At 37.2% G+C, this 17,648-nt stretch overlaps 1 protein-coding gene across 4 annotated transcripts in view; it reads left to right on the plus strand.

The window, feature by feature from the left end:
* The window catches only part of SLC25A26 (solute carrier family 25 member 26), a 148,241-nt gene that overhangs the window by 9,206 nt on the left and 121,387 nt on the right, over nt 1-17,648 (plus strand). For all 4 annotated transcript variants that reach the window (XM_033131664.1, XM_033131665.1, XM_033131668.1 and 1 more), the window contains exons 2-3: nt 3,516-3,672; nt 7,133-7,242. In XM_033131664.1, coding sequence (XP_032987555.1) covers nt 3,516-3,672; nt 7,133-7,242 — 267 coding nt within the window. The remainder of the gene's footprint in view (nt 1-3,515; nt 3,673-7,132; nt 7,243-17,648) is intronic.

The following is a 17,648-nucleotide window of genomic DNA, read 5'->3' on the forward strand; positions in this document are numbered from 1 at the left end:
GAAACAAGAGAGTCTAATCCTAGACTGGGGGATTAGAGAACAGCTGTACAAAGTCCTAGAAATGAGGAAGAGCAGATGAGGAAAATAGAGCTCAAAGTGGCAAGAAGGTACTCAGCAAAGGGCAAATGGTGGGTGGAGTTGAGGGTGGACAGGCAGATGGGGTCCCGAACTTCATCCTAAAGGCTGTTGGAAAGTTTGGAGGAAATATAAACTGGAGAGGGGCAAAATGAACTTGAAATTTTGCATTTTACAAAATGACTCTGCCATTAGTATAAAAGTGGCAAGGAGCACTGCAGGGAGGATGAGTGGTGAATGGGGAAGACGACTGGTGTAACAGGAAGCAGAGGCAGCAGGTCTCTAAGGAGGAGCTGCTTCAAGTCAGTGGTGGCCACTTCCTGGTGGAGAAAACTGGGAATGTCAGGAGGCATGTTAATGTGTCCTCTGGTTCTTCTTAGCTGCAGTTTAGGCCAGTGGCCTGAAATGATTCTGCTTAGTTAGACAAGTGGTTTGAGTTTTTCCTGTAGTTGAGCAGCAATGATTTTTTCTTGTTGTGCCAACCTCCTTTTGCAAAATAAAGGTTTTGTAGCATGTAATCTTGACTTTTTTTCAACTCCCAGAGTAATGTGAAAGCACTAATTAGACACTTCCTCTCTACAAACTGCCAGTACTTTTTACATTTATTAACTTCAGGTAGAGATGTGTATTTTATCTATACGATATCAAGGTTGCAATAAATTGTTACGCTGTAGTTAGGCTTGCTAGTTGTCTGGGTTATGTTCTATATTTTTGGATGTTGTCTAGTTCATAACCATTTTCAGTGTCAGCCACCATAAATCTTGAAACTAATCATTTGTCTGATAACCTTTTGATAAATGATCGTAAATAAAACAAATTTCTCAGGCTAAAAAATAAAATAATTTGGTAAAGTACCTTGTAATTCAGCTGATGTTGGCTTGTCTATTTTGTACATAATTATGTACAAAACAACATTGATTCAAAATGATAGGCAATCCTTAAAGATTTTGTTTAAATCTTAAATATGTTGCTGTGTGAATAAATATATAGGTATTTCTTATTCTTCTTCCTGCTCTCTATTAGCTGTTTTTTTTTCAGTCTCATGAATTTAAATGACATTTGAATTACAGAAATTTAAAATCTGCAGAAGCAATTAGTAACTTTTGATTTATATTTTGCTAGATAAGTAGATTCAATCTGGTCATTTTATTCTCAGAAGATAAGAATTCTGAAGAAAGAAGGGTTAGAGAATCAATACATGCAAAGTAGCCAAATAGATTGAAAGAGTAATTACCTTATTGATTAAAATTTAGGAGTAGATAGTAAGCATCTCTCTGAACCCTCTCCTAAGATTAAAGAGAAAATTAGAATGAAGTGCAGCCTGTTTTTAACGAATCCAATCATTATTAGACATTCTCAGCAGGATTTTAGTTTTCGTGTTTTGAGAAAATGAAGAGGCAGGCAAAATATTTTGTTTACATACTGAATTGAGAAAATCCTTTAAAAATATGTGAGAAAAAACGTTGGAAAAGGTTGGCTTTTCCCCCTACTTTCCCCATGACTAGGAAAAGGCCGCCTTTATATCCAGAGAGCAATCCCACACTGTCATTCTTTTACTCCCAGTTGTGGTGCTTTACTGGCACATTGTGTTATTTGATGATATCTTTGTAGGTCCTTCGCAGAGTAGACCTTCATGGTCTTTGAGGTCCTGTCGTGTCTTTCAGGCTGATCATATCGTATTGTATTAATGTTTATGGTAATGTACTTTTCTAGTATAAACTAATTTTTAGTAATTTACCTCTGCTAGTTAATTATTGGATTTCTCATCGGAGTAATTTCATTTTTCCAGGGATTTTATGGTGAGTGGTAAGTAGAGCAGGGAGTGTTTGCTAGGTACCAAGCTTGTACCCACTGAGCATGTTGTAAACCCAGAGGTTGGAAAAGCTGATCATTTAGAATTTAGCCTATGTTTGAATAATACGAATTTTTCTGTTTTGGAATATACATGTGTATTTATAATGTATATTTTAACTTTTGAATAAGTAACATATTTCACATGGTTTAAAATTCAAAAGCTAAGAAAAGTTAACAATTCAGTTTAAAAATTACTGTATAAGAACCATATTTAGAGTTATTTCTTTGAAATTCTTCCGTCAGCTTACAGTAAACTGGTTTTGATTCACATCTTTAAATGACACTTTTAGACCTTGGTATTGACCTATCTTTGACACTGTCTTTTAGTTCATATTTTTCTGAATATTTTTTTTGCTTTAACTTAGGTGTAATCAGTTTTGAAATAGTCTACATATGCTCCATGTAATTATGAGGTTCAAACTTAGTTTTAAAGTGCAGCTTTCCAAAGCAACTTGGTGTCTCTTGAGAGATGACTGGTTTGGGCCAGGTTTTAACGTCCTCTAGGAATTTGGCTCTTATTTTTTCCCTATTTATTCACGTAATTAAAAGAATTTATCAAGGACTTTTCAATACACACAAAGTAGAATACAATAGGAATAATTAAATACATGAATCTTAAAATACAGATCTAGATTCAGAAGGATCATTACCTGTTTCAAAATAGAAGTATCCCTCTCCCTCCATCTGTCCCTGTCCCCAAAGTCTTACTACAGATTCACTACTCATTAGTTAAAAGGCAAAAATATAACATTTGTTCTGATATAGAAAGGTCACCAAGATAAATTCAGTGAAAAAAATAAAGTTCAGCACTATGTATATTGTATACACCTTTTATTTTTTTGAAAAGGAAAATAAAATACATATTCATATTTGCTTGTGTATGCCTAAAGTAACTTTGGAAGGATACAATAAGAAACCAGTAAAGTGGTTACCTGAGTTACTACCATTTCCTCGAAAATAAGACATAGCCAGACGATCAGCTCTAATGCGTCTTTTGGAGCAAAAATTCATATAAGACCCAGTCTTATTTTACTATAATATGAGACCGGGTCTTATTATAATATGATATAATATATGTAATGTAGGGTAATGTAATATAATATAATATAATGTAATACCCGATCTTGTATAATATAAGACTGGGTCTTATATTTTGCTCCAAAAGACACATTAGAGCTGTTGTCTGGCTAGGTATTATTTTCGGGAGGAAACAGTAGCAACATGGAAGGAGATTGAACTATTTACCTTTCTGAATTTGTTTGCTTCTTTACTTTTTTGAACCATGTGAGAGTATTAAAAATGAATTTAAAATGTATTTTAAAGTAAATTTATTAAACATTCGTTTTAAAAATGTATTTAAAAATTTACAATTTGGAAATATAGCACTATAATGGTTATTTTCCCAGGAAAATCTTTAGATTTAGGTAGAAGGTCCTTTGACTGTGCCAAATAGCCCGGGGACTGATAGATATGAGAAATATGCTTTAAAGACTCCCTTCTTCTTTTCCCTACTCCCAAATGGCAGAGAGTTTATTTTATTGTAACCTTATTTTTCCTTTCTTATTTCTCCCCTTCTTTTTTTAAAGGCTGGTGGGGTAGCAGGTGTCTCTGTTGACTTGATATTATTTCCTCTGGATACCATTAAAACGAGGCTGCAGAGTCCCCAAGGATTTAATAAGGCTGGTGGTTTTCGTGGAATATATGCTGGCGTTCCTTCTGCTGCTATTGGATCCTTTCCTAATGGTAAAAATTATATTGATATTTTCTCTGCTATAAAGCAAGACAATAGGATTGTATTTTCAGAATGGTATGTGGTGTTACCCCATATACGAATTTCAAAATGTGGTTGTGGCTTATCTTATGAATTTGTTTTTTATTCATTAACTGCATTACTTTTGAATCAGCTGTAGACCCATTCCCATTGTATTTGTAATAGAAAAAAAATAAGAGCAATCTTTGAAAAATGGTTTTTGTTAAAATCCCCAGTTAGAATCCTTAAAGTATTATTCTAACATTGATTGTGATGCCTACAGCTGAGTTTCTCAACCTCGCCTGCACATTAGAATCTCTTGGGAAGCTTTAAAAATTACTGGTGCCCGTGTCACTCCCAGAAGTTTAATTGGTCTGGGCTTTGCCTGAGTATCGGGGGTTTTAGTAACTTCCCAGGTGATTTCAATCTGAAGCTGAGTTTAATAAACTACTGCCTCAGAGAGGCTTCTGAGCAGAGGAATCTAAGAGGCATTAACCTTCCTATCTTAACTGAAGTGCTCTTTGATGGTGCAGCTGATTCCTGCTCACGTCCTGGATACACTCCTTTCTTGCTTTTGTTTGGGATTTGAAGTCACGTTATATGATGTATGGCCTTATTCTAGAATCAGTATCATCTGTTTTACCTTAATCCACTTGTTAGTATACTTTTTTCATTTTAATTGTTTACTGATGCTTTGAGTGGCATTTGAAAGCAAACCAAGCAAACAAACACACACACACACTCACACACACACACACACACACACACACTTATAGAACCTCTGCTCTAGGATGATTCATGAGAAATTCTTTCATGTTACTTTGACATTTAAGTGTCCATCTATGTCCATCTGTGAGCACAGCATTCACATAAAGCTTTGTAGTGCAAAGGGAAAAATCATGTTTTGGTTCCTTTGTTTCTTTCTCCTCTTCTCCCTTCTCTAGTAGTCCTTAGAACAGCAAACTGTTTTGAGGTTCTCCTTGGATTTTCATTTGTGTTAATACTTTCAATAATTGATTACAGCATATCGAGCACCCACTCAATGCCAAATATAATTCTCTATGTGGGAGAGGGACCGTGGTTCCTAAATTTGACCACATTGCAGTCACCTGGTCTCCTGAAGAGATTTTTTTTTTTTTTTTTTTTTGGGTCTGTGGTATGGCCTTAGAGTTGGAAGTTTTAAAAATAATTCCCAGGTGATTTTAATATGCAGACAAATTTGGGAATTGCAAAGGAATATGTTACTAGGTCCCTCTCTTTTGGTCATCAGTTTTTATGGTGTCTCCCTCACTGCTCTAAAGATCTTTTATTCTTGCGTTTTGCACCTAGGAAGTACTGTTGGTAGATGTAGTATTAGCAATACTCTGTAGGGTACGTGCTGCTACCTTAAGCTTGCAGGACTAGTTTAGATTCTTGCCAGCAAGGATTACATACAGAATGTGATTTTGAACTTTATTGTGTGTAAGTGGTGTTCTTGCCAGGCTTTTCGTTTTTGCCATCCATGGACCATCAGTGAATGGGAAATGCTGGATACATAGAGTGCCAGGATTTCAGAAATGATTTTTTTGTTTTTCTGTAAATTTTCGGTGAATTGAAACTTTCCATGGAACTTTTTTTTTCTTTTGCTATTGATTAAGGTTCTAGTCTGAGTACAGTATACCAGTGTAACATTCAGTGGCTGTAGACTTTTTTGAGAAAATATCCTGTAGGGGTGAGGAGTTGGGGTGGAAGGGAACCAAGGTCGAAAGAGGAGACAGAAAGACCTATATTCAGGATCCTTACTCCCTATTTAGAAAGGTGTGTGAAAAACCATAGTAGTTGGTTTTTGGTTTTGTTTTTTAGAAGAGCTGGAAGAGACTGCAGGTATCAGATAGCCCAACCCCCTTCTTTGTTATATAATAACTTGCCTAGAGCCTCCTTTGGAATCTGATTGTGCCATCATTTCCAATCAGCAAGGGCTTCCTTGGGCGGCACCCAGGGACTCAATATTTCTAAAGATCTTTGTGGTTCATAGTCCTTTGAACTGTCTTTCTCCCTTCTCCCTGTGGGTGGCGGTGGGAGGGTGGATTTTGTAGCAGGTGGAACTTATAGCTGAATGCAGTTGGAGATATTCTAGCTGTACGTTTTAGTGAGTGGGGCAAAGTCAGAAAAGAACCACAAATGGGAATAAGGCCCTATATTAACCACACAGAACTACCTGCGTTGGTTACTACTCCTGGGTGACAATGTGCTTCTTCACTTGTCCCGATGTTTATTTGTTAGCAGCCCGAGGAGTGTTTACAAGCTTGTTGACTTCCTTTAACTGTGGAGAACTGATATTTGTACTATCAAACTCTTTTCCTAAGTGTTTCAGACTTCAATGTGACATGTTCAAGTGTCCCTCAAAAGTTGAATTGGCCATTCATTTATCTTTCATGCCTTATCCTTTATGGACGTGATAAACATCCTTTGATTAACAGTTAAGTCTTCAAGACCTCTTGTGCAGCTAAGATTAATTCATGGTAATAGAGGTAGCCTTTTTGAGTTCCAGTTTTAATTAAAAAGTTGATTGTTTCCTTGATGTAAAGGTAAGTTGATGTAGTAAAAAGTATCCATGGTTATTCTGAGTAAGGAGCAATAAAATATTATCGTTCAATGTTTTACTTAGTTAAGGTATATGTTTGCATAAATCAATGAAGTTGATTATTTTATGACTATACGAAGTGTGGGGACAGAGTCCCAGAGAGCAGTTTCCAGGCTCTCGGCCTCACGTGGAAAGGTGCTGGCTCGGGTAGTAGATGGCCATCAGCTGTGGCTAATTGACCATCAGCTGTAACCAGTTAGCCATCGGCCACTGATATAACTGCCCCAGCTGCGCTGGTTGGTGAGTCAGGAGAGAGTGGAGCGTCAGTCGGTTGGTTGGCAGGCAGAAAAGTGGACAGCAGGTGGCAGATCGTGTGACTCCAGCCACCAGTGAGACCATAGTGGTATGACTCCCCTATCTATGGCTCCGTGGGTGTTCCTTTTTGGCCTCACCATATCCTGCGTTCTTATATGGGGAGCGGGACCAGAAACCTCACAGGCTGCCTCACACGACAAATGGTGCAGCGAGCAGGGTCTCCCGCACGACACAAAGATATTTTGGATCACAGAAATTTATATCCCTTTCTCGAAAGCTTACTAAAAAATGTTAAATGACTTGTTAATACAAAATAGTAAATGCTAGGTTAGCTGTTGGTTTCCCTTGGGGCAGGTATCATGTCTTTAGCATTTTCGTAAGTCCAGGGTTAGGCATATAACATGGGCTCAATAAATTCTGCAAGAGTGAGGGGTGTGGGGGAAGAGTATGTGTTTATTATCTTTATCCGTTATCTCATAATTTATTAGAGTTGTAACTTTTTTGAGAAACGTCTTTCTTAACAGCTTGAATATATATTTAAACTTTGTGAAAGACTGGTTTGTTTCTAATTTCAGCTGCTGCTTTTTTTATCACTTACGAATATGTGAAATGGTTTTTGCACACTGATCCATCTTCATATTTGATGCCTGTGAAGCATATGTTGGCTGCCTCTGCTGGAGAAGTGGTAAGTAACAAGTTATATGTATAAAATAATTCAGAAATGCAAATCATGCACATATATTCAGTACAGATATTACTTTATTTCATTCTTTTAAAGAAATAAAAGTTTTTTTTAAGTTATGAGAATCACAAATTCCAATAAATGCAAATGGATTTAACGTGATAATTAAAAGACAGAGTCTATATAGGATGAAAGAAAAATCCAGCTATGTGCTATTTACAAGAGACAGACCTAAAACATAATTATACAGAAAGAATAAAATTAAAGAGGTGGAAGAAAATATCCATGCCAGTTGTGGTGGTTTTGTATTATGTCAGCATACCCGAGTGGAACTCTCTTTCCTAGAATTCCCTTTCCAGGTTGGGCTGGCCACAAGGGACATCTGCACAAGATTTGCAAGGTGGAAGTGAAGCACATGTGTTTATGCTCAGAAGGCTGGTGTAGAGTCAGGCCCTGTTGCAGTTTACATACCTCATGGCTGATCTGTTGGCCTCAGGCAACCGCCGGGCTTCCAGCTCCTCTGAGTCCTCACTGGATCTCCTGCAGCTTCTCTGAATTCTGAGTCCAGATGTGTGGGCGCTGTGGTGAAGGGTGCCCTCTTACCTTGCAGGTCCCCCATATCGTTGAGATTGGTGAGAGAGAACGGGAGTCCAGTCAGTCCTTGCTTTCCCTGTATCACATCGGTACTTCGTTCCCGATTGCCTGCCCTCCGATTTCTGTCGCAGCACTAGATTCAGAGGCAACAGATCTACATGTACTGCTCAACCAGCTGCCACAGTTACTGCTCACATCCCTGTGCTAACCTCTTATTCTTATCATTCACAGTGGTTTTACTTCTCGGATCAACTCTGATACAGAAATACTAACTGGAAGAGCTGAGAGAATAATGTTAATATCAGACAAAAAAAGACTTAAAGCAAATAACAAGGAGACCATTGTATAATGCTACAAGGAATGGTTCGCCTGAGAGATGTAATAAACCTGAATCTGGACTAAATAATATAGTCTCAAAATACAAAACAAAAATTCCCAGAATTATAAGGAAAAATGAATAAAAATATAATCTTCATTGAAGATATGTGCATCTATCTGTGAAAGTCTTTAAAACCAGACAGGCATAAACTTAAGACCATAGAAGATTTGAAGAACACAATAGCAAGACTGATCTAATGAATATGTATAGATCTCTGCAACTAATAGTTAAAGATTATTCATTTTATGAAGTACACTTGGAATATTAATAAAAATGTATGACCCGGTAGTCCACAAAGCAACTCAAATAGTGTGGAGACAATGGCATATAGATAATTTCGTTTCTGATTATAATGAAGCAAAATTGGAAAGCAATGACAAAAAGATAACCAGTTCATCCCTACTATGTGTTTAAAAAACTGTCTAACCTCTCTTGTAAATCATGAGCCAAAAAAGAAACCATAATATAAGTGATAAATTATTTGTAATTAAAAAATAATACAGGGTTATTCTTTTTTCCCTAAACTAACGGAGGAGAAGGGTACCAGTAAAAGTTTCCCCACGCGCCTCACCTAATACTACCTCAGTGATTGTGAGCCTCTTTTCATGTGCTTGTTGATATTTGCATATCTTCTTTGGAAAAATGGGTAATTAGATTTCTTTGCTTATTCTTTAATTGGGTTGTTTTTTTGTTATTAAGTTGTAGGAGTTCTTTAAATATTCTAGATACAAGCCTCTTATCAGACATGGGATTTCCAAAAATTTTCTCCCATTCTTTTTCACTTTTTTTTTTTCTTTTTTTAAGGAGGGTGCAGCTCACGTGCCCCAAGCAGGGATCGAACCAGCAACCTTGGTGCCATCAGTACCATGCTCCAACCAGCTGAGCTAACCGGCCACCCGCCTTCTTTTTCACTTTCTTAATTGTGTCCTTTGAAGCACAAGTTTTTAATTTTGATGATGTCTAATTTATCCATTTTATCTTACATTGCTTGTGCATTGGTGTCATACATAAGAAACCATTGCCAAATCTGAGATCATGAAGATTTATACCTATGGTTTCTTCCAAGAGTTTCATAGAATGCAAGTTCATAGTCTTGCATTTAGGTCTTCGATCCATTTTGAGTTAACTTTTGTATCTGGTGTGAGGTAGTGGTCTAATTTCATTCTTTTGCATGTGGATATCCAGTTGACCCTGTAACATTTGTTGAAAAGACTGTTTGTACTCCACTGAATGGCCTTGCACCTTTGTCAAAAACTAATTGACTATAAATGTGAGGGTTTATTTGTGGACTGTTGAGTCTGTTCAGTGGATCTGTATGTCAGTCTGTATGTCAGTATGACACTGCCTTGGTTAAAGCAGTTTAGTAGTAAGTTTTGAAATCAGAAGTGTGAGTCCTCCAGCTTATTCTCTATCAATATTGTTTTGCCTATTCTGGGTCTCTTGCATTTCCATGTGAATTTTAGAATTAGCTTGTCAATTTCTGCAAAAAAAGCAACTGAGATTTTGATAAGGATTGCAATGAATCTGCAAGTTAAATCTGGAGAGTATTGGCATTTTAACAACATTAGATTTTCTAATCCATATTTGGGATGTCTTTCCATTTATTTAGATCTTAATTTCTTTCAATAATGTTTTGTAGTTTCAGAGTATAAGTTTTATACTTCTTTTTTTTAAATTTTATCCCTAATTTATTCTTTTGGATGCTATTGTAAATGGGATTTTTCTTAATTCCATTATCGTTTAGTTCATTGCTGCTGTGCTGAAATAAATTGATTTTTGTATCTTGTATCCTGCAATGTTGATGAACTAATTAATTAGTTTTAAAGTTGTTTAGTGGATTCCTTAGGATTTTCTACATGCAAGATATCTGCAAGTAGAGATAGTTTACTTTTTTCTAACCTATGTGCCTTTTACTTCATTTTCTTGCCTAATTGCCGTGGCTAGAAGCTCTAGTACAATACTGAATAGGAGTGGTGAGAGTGGACAGCCTTGTCTTGTTTCTGATCTCAGGGAGAAAGTATTTAGTGTTTCACCATTAATATGATGTTAGCTGTGAGCTTCTCGTAGATGTCCTTTTCCAAGTTGAAGAAGTTGTCTTCTGTTCCTAGTTTGTTGAGTGAATTTTATTTTTTAATTTTGAAGGGTTTTGTTAGTACTCTTTCTTCCTGTATTGAGATAATCATGTGGTCTTCTTAATTTTATTGATACGGTATAGTGTATTAATTGATTTTTAAATGTTAAACCACTCTTGCATTCCTGAGATAATTCTATTTTTAATTTTTTGAGAAACCTTCATACTGTTTTCCATAGTGGCTGTACCAATTTACATTCTACCAATAGTGCACAAGGGTTCTCTTTTCTCCACATCTTCTCCGACACTTGTTTCTTGTCTTTGTGTTAATAGCTGTAAAATGAATTTCTTGAGCTAAGAAATCAGTTGTATAATTCCTCGAAGGGAATGTTAAAAGAAATTAGCCTGAGAGACTAAATCACTGAACTGTTTTTAATAAAATTTCCTTTTACCATTGGTTTTAAAAATGATTTTGCATAACCCAAGTTAACTCTGGATTTAAAAAAAAAAATTGCCTTCATAATTTACTAAAGTTATATAAGTAATGGGACTAACAATATATTAACTTTTGAGTAGCAAAGAACGTAAAGTAGTAGTTCTTTTTATGACCTATAGACCCCTTTAGGAATGAAACCTATTGCTGTCTCTCCAGTAAAGTGAACATATATGGACATTTGCGTACAATTTCTGAGGATTTTCATTCTTCTTAACTAACCCAAAGTAAGAGCTCCAGTGTTTGAATTCTGTCTGAAAATTAGCTTAAACTGCAGTTTGAAAGCAATTTACACTTAATTAAAAAATCTTTTAACCATTTATCTTTGGTTTAGATTATTTTTTGTGATATTGTTTTAAAATTAGAATCTCATTACATGCAGTTATTTTTGACTATATTACTAAAGAATGACAAATTGAGTTTCAGTGTCTCTCAGGTTGTGAAAAATCTGCTCTTGCCTCTGTTTTAGAATTATATGTTGCTTTGATTAAGTTTCAATATAGTCTCATAAATTCAATATTTGGTTTATGTTTTTTAGTATGTTGCTGAGAACAAGCAGCAAATAAAACTTGGCTACTTACTTCATTTCACATAGGGCCATCTTGCCTGAAAGCAAGTTGGCCTTGTTGAAAGACCGGCTTTCTTCAATTTATAAACTGTCTCTTGGACTAACCCAGAGTATATAATGTGATATAATGAGGCAGGGCAAATGAGAGCTTTGAGATTACTCATATTAATGATATATCTTTTCATTTGTGGAAAATACTGTACGTTCTGTACCTTAATATTTATAACTGACATTTAAAATATGGGAGACTTTTTACTATGACATAGTTTCTGTGATGCTTGGAGAACTTTAAAAGGAGAATTTATCAGATACATAGATCGACTTCAAAGGTGAAACATCTCTCGATGTTGACTTTTAATTGATGTTAAACTCAGTTATAGTTTAGTATGCTGAAAAGATTGTCAAGTTTAGGAAGTTTGTGGAAATGTTGGTTCTGATGCTCCAATTATATTTGATCTTTCTTTAAAATCTTCCCCAAACCATAATATCATTTTTCTCAGTAAATGCTTGAGAAGTGTTTGTAGCATTTTCCTGTTTTAGTAACTTCTTTCAGTTTAATGGAGCATAAACTTTTGGTTTCAGATTCATACAAGTGTGGTTGCTTGAAGTAAGAGAAAGAAAGAAATGGGTGAATTTAGGAGAAACAAATTTTCATAGGTAAAATAAAAAGGAATAGGACACAAAAACATACATAGCTGTCAGTCGTCAGAGAAAATAAGAAATAGTTTAGCGCAGGCACTGTTCTGTACACATTGGTTTTGACATAAGGTTATGTTGCAGACAGATTTCTTAGAAACAATAACTTATGAATATGCCCACAATTACTTTATGGCAGCAACTATAAGTGTATGAAAGAAATTTAGAAACAAAAGAAACCTGCCATAATAACCAATCCCTGTAGCATCAGCTTGATTAAAACTTAATGATGAATCAATAAAACTATAATTACAACCTTCTACCTTATGTTTGTAATTTGGAATACAGTAATATTGATCAAATAAGATTTAATATGTAACAACAGTAAGAAGGGTCCCGTCTGTGCCATTTTTATTAGCAAGTTTGCTATACCAAATCCCTAAATCCCTACCTCAATTATTTTACAGCTCAGTTTTCATCAGACACAGAAAAAGCCCTGTGAGAAGTAGAATCTGTAATTAGATCAGAAAGGTTGGGGCAGGTTTACTTTAACAAAAAGATGCTGTAACATTACAGTGGTAGTGATTTGTTTTCTAAGGCCTTAAGATTAGATTTTTCCCCAGTCTTATCCAACTTTTGTTCTTACCGTGTTTCCCTGAAAATAAGACCAAATTGGAAAATAAGCCCTAGCATGATTTTTCAGGATGCTCGTAATATAAAATAAGCCCTTCTCCGTCTTTTGGAGCAAAAATTAATATAAGACCCAGTCTTATTTTCGGGGAAATATGATAGGGCTTATTTTATATTACGAGCATCCTGAAAAATCATGCTAGGGCTTATTTTCTGGTTAGGTCTTATTTTCGAGGAAACACGGTAGTTCATGTTGTTTTCAGAAATGAAAGAATGTTGAAATTTCTTTGCAGCCAAAAGCAGCCACTGGGAATGTAATGTGTCCATGGGTGACATGTGTGGATGTCCTCACACATGTAGATGCTGGTAGATTATCCTTTTCGCTCTCATTCTAACTTGGGTATGAGAAAGCTAGGAAATAAATATAATGTTTTGTAAATGCTTTTCTGACAGCTTCTAATAGAACTTCCAGAAGAGTAGACCAAGCAGCACCTACTTGGGAATCCATTGCCTGGGCAGCTGGTTACACATGCAGATTTTGGGAGATGGTCCCAGGGACCCTGCATGTCAAACAAGATTCCTAGATGGTTCTGGTGCTTGCTGGTACCTAAGAACCACTGAATTAGGACTATCAAAAATGTAATTTATATTCCAGTAGTAAATATTTTTACAGAATGGGCTTGGCAGTCCCATGCATAAAAATATTTTACTAGGTACAGAACATGAAGGGGCCACGTTCTGATTCTTTTAGACCTACTAAGATTCCCAGTTTAATAAACTGGTTGGTTGTGAGGGTGGCAGTATATGGTGACACGTAGTTTTGGATTTTGGAGTACATGTGCACCCAGCTCTGATGGTCTCTTCAAGGCCCATGCCGTTGGAGAGCTGTGGAAGTGAAGGCAACTTCTGCTACAGGTTCGCTCCTCTAGCAGCTAACAAGGCCAGTGGACCTCTGTCCTGCAGTCTGTCCGGGGGCCTGTGGGATATCAGCATATGGGTGAAGTCCATCGTTGTAATTCACTTTCCTTATGGTATTGGCTGCTTGGAGCGTTCGCTGCATTGATGCTGTCAGGAGTGTTTGTCAGCTGCAAAACGCGGTGCACAGTCCCTAGTGGGGATCGGAGCTCTTTTTATTATGCTGTTCATATCGTTTTTAAGGTGTATTTATAGTGTTTTTCATGATCTTTACTGGCTTTTTCTAAGAAGAACCACTGAGCAAAATAATAGAAGAAAGGTTGAGAACTTTCAAAAAGTGTTGTCTCTTTTGAAATAATCACGGTAGTTTTGAAACATGCCTCTCAATATAGATTGACTTTCATTTGCAATTGTGGTAGTAGTTTGCCAAGCTCATGGGCAGTTGTATAACGGTGTCATGGGAGGTGGGCTGAGCAGGAACTGAGACGGCTGCCCGTGGAGTGCAGTGTCGTTACTGCATCAGAAGGAAGCTCATGGCAATCCTGCAGGTGGAATGGAAGCAGAATGCACAGGTATTGCTAGGAAGTTTGGTGTGCAATTAGCTGCTGGAAACCGAACTGTCAGGTACCTAACCACACTCACAGAAGCACTTTTTGATGCATCTGAGCACGTGCCTTGCTCAGGGGCCTTTCCCCTGTTCTGTTCATTTTTCAGGGTGCCTGGGAGCCTGTTTTCACTTCAGGACATGAAGTACATAATTCATACAGACTTCTAAATTTCTTCTTGGAAACCCCAAGCTATAAGAATGATACAAAATATTATCTCAAAAATATAAAAAAATAACCAGGTTTCTGTTGCCATCTTCAGAGCTTTCACTTTTTACATCCTTTTCTCACGTGACCTCTTTGGTTCCTGTTGTACAGGCGGCATTAGTTCAACCGTTCTTCGTTTCTTCTGCCTCTTCTGTTGCCCTAACTGGCAGTGTGGATTTCGATCTTAAATCCTTCATATTTTAGGCATTGAGGATAAAATGACAAGATACTGCCCTTCAAAGGCTTGCGGTCTACAGGTGGGCATGGACACGTAACTGTGTAAGTGCACTAAAATGTTACAGGTATTTTTAGAAAAGTAATTACAAGGTACAGTGAGAGCCCGAAGGGAAAGGAATGGTCAGTTTTTTCTGGGTTGGAGTGGGCAGATGGGTGTTGATTCAGGGAAGGGTCATAGAGCCGCTAATCCTTAAGCTGTATTTTAGAGTATGACTATTTGTTACGTGTGTTGGTGCAGAGGGGTATTGATGGAAAGCCTTTGTTAGACATTTTCAAATTCCACATGGAGCATAGCTGTGACTGGGTCATTATGAAATGAGGTGGCGGGGCGATGGTTGGGGACGGCTGGAGGTTCTTGCTGGCTATGGTAAGGAGTTTGGCTGTTATCCTTTGAGCAGCTGAGCAGAAGAGCACCATGTGTACCAGGTATGTTAAGAATGTCCACAGGCAGCTGTGTGGAGATGCGCGTGGTGTGTGAATGGAGGGGAGTAGACTACTCCAGAAGTCCCCTGAGAGCGATGCCAGGCCTGCAGGAAGGCAGGGGCGGGCAAAGCAGAGGGACGAGGTGAGCTCAGAAGATGTTAAAGAGGTGGAACTGGCAGAAAGATGGTAGTTCTTTCCGAAGCCCTGCCGCAGCATCCCTGCAGTACCTCTGTCATCGTGGATGCCGTTGTCAGTGTGTTGTGTCTTTGTGTGTTGTGCACATGCTTCAACTCTCCAATGGAGTTCACTGAGCCAAGTTCAATAAGCACACTGCAGCTTTCCAGCTATTCTGAGCGAATATTCACAAAGTGGCAGAAGAGGAAAGAGAAGGCAGTGCTGGGGAGAGGGTCAGGGCTTGGCATGACCGGCGTGGGGCGATGGCCCATTTCCTTTAAAGTGCAAGCACGAGTGTGCTGAGAGATTTTTCAGGGAGGCTCTCATAAAGGAACATTGACCACCCTGACCTTCCAGTTTCTGGATGACCTTCTCTAACACATTTCGATTGTTTCTGTTTTATGGGCTTTCTTTTCTTTCCTTAATGTAGTATGCAGCATTACTGCAGATGGTATTGATTCATGATCTTAGGACAGTGCATTTCATTGATTATCTTATTTAGTTAGTGGACAAGAGGGAAAGGAAGCTTTGCGTTGGCATTTTATTTAAGAGCGGTGTCAGTGTATGGAAAACAATGAAATTATCTTCAGCTTTATGGAAACAATGAATATAATTTTCACACAGGATGATGAAGTTGAAGAAACCATTTCAAGCCACAAGAGTGTTACCTGGTCAGATATTGCTACTACCTTGTAAGTGAAAAAACTGACCACTTCTCTCCCAGGACCAAACTACTGAAGTTAGGATTAGCCACTCTGTGAGTCTGCACTTTGTCAGTGACAAACCTTCATTTTTTAAGATACTGCTGTGTTAAGATTAGGGTTTTGATAGCATAATGAATTAAATACCATGGTCACAAGTTTGCTTTGATTTGTGATTATATACTGTCGACCTTAAAATTAAACAACAAAGATTATCGAGCAATAAATGAGTTTGTTTGGGAATAGCAGAGGAATTGTAATTCGGGACACGCAACCTATGGCGAACCATTGGCAAGTCCAAAGAGACTAAAGGGAGCTCAGCTTTTAGTGGGTCCCAGGAGGAGTTTGGGGAGGGTTGGATTTTTATTTTTTACTTTAACATTTCTTTTTAGAATTTATTTAATTAAGTTTATTGGGGTAATATTGGTTAATAACATTCTGTAAGTTTCAGGTGTACAATTCTGTAATACATCACTTGTATATTCCATTGTGTGCTCACCACCTGAAGTCTCGTCTTCTGTCACCATGTATTTGACCCTGTCACCCTCTTCATCCTCCCCCCACCCACTTCCCCTCTGGTAACCATGGTACTGTTGTCTGTGACTGAGTTTGTTGTTTTATTTTTTCATTTGTGTTCTGTTTTATATTCCACAGATGAGTGAAATCAGTTGCTTCTTTTCTTTCCTGTCTGACTTATTTCATTTAGCTTAATACTCTCAAGATCTATCCATGTTGTCACAAATAGTGATATTCATTTTTTATGGCTGAATAGTATCCCATTGCATATATATGCCACATCTTTTTTATCTTATCACCTGTTGAGGGATGCTTAGGTTGTTTCTATGTCTTGGCTATTGCAAATAATGCTGCAGTGAACAGAGGGGTGTATATATCTTTATGAATAAGTGTTTTCAAATTTTTGGGGTAGATACCCAGAGGAAAGATTGTTGTGTCACATGGTAGCTCTGTCCTTAATTTTTTGAGGAAACTCCATACCATTTTCCATAGAGGCTGTACCAATTTACATTCCCACCAGCAGTGTGTGAGGGTTCCGTTTTCTCCACATCCTCTCCAACACTTGTTATTTCTTGTCTTATTGATAGTAGCCATTCTAACAGGTGTGAGATGGTATCTCATTGTGGTTTTGATTTGCATTTCCCTTATAGCTAGTGAGGTTGAGCACCTTTTCATAGATCTGTTGGCCATCTGTATGTCTTCTTAGGAAAAATGTCTGTCCAAGTCCTCTGCCCCTTTTTTATTGGATTGTTTTGTTGTTGTTGTTGAGTTACATGAGTTCTTTATATATTTCGGGTATTAGCTCCTTATCAGAAGTATCGTTTACAAATAACCTTTTCCCATTTGGTTCGTTGCCTTTTTGTATTGTTGATGGTTTCTTTGTGCAGAAGCTTTTTAGTTTGATTTAGTCCCATTCATTTATTTTTGCTTTTATTTCACATGCATTTGGGGTTAAGTTGACAAAAACCCCTTGGAGACCAAGGTCCAAAGGTTAATGCCTATGTTTTCTTCTATGGATTTTATTGTTTCAGGTCTTATATTCAAGTCTTTAATCCATTTTGAGTTAATTTTTGCATATGGTGTTAGCAGCAGTCTAGTTTCATTCATTTTTAAAGATTTTTATTAAAATTTAACTAACATATAGTATGTTAGTTTTAGGTATACAGCATAGTTATTCAACATTTATATGCCTAAAGAAGTGATCACCATGATAAGTTCAGCAACCAGCTGACACTGTACCACGCTATCAAAATCTTATTG

This window comes from Rhinolophus ferrumequinum, chromosome 17 (assembly GCF_004115265.2).
Source record: "Rhinolophus ferrumequinum isolate MPI-CBG mRhiFer1 chromosome 17, mRhiFer1_v1.p, whole genome shotgun sequence".
Classification (NCBI taxonomy): Eukaryota; Metazoa; Chordata; class Mammalia; order Chiroptera; family Rhinolophidae; genus Rhinolophus; species Rhinolophus ferrumequinum.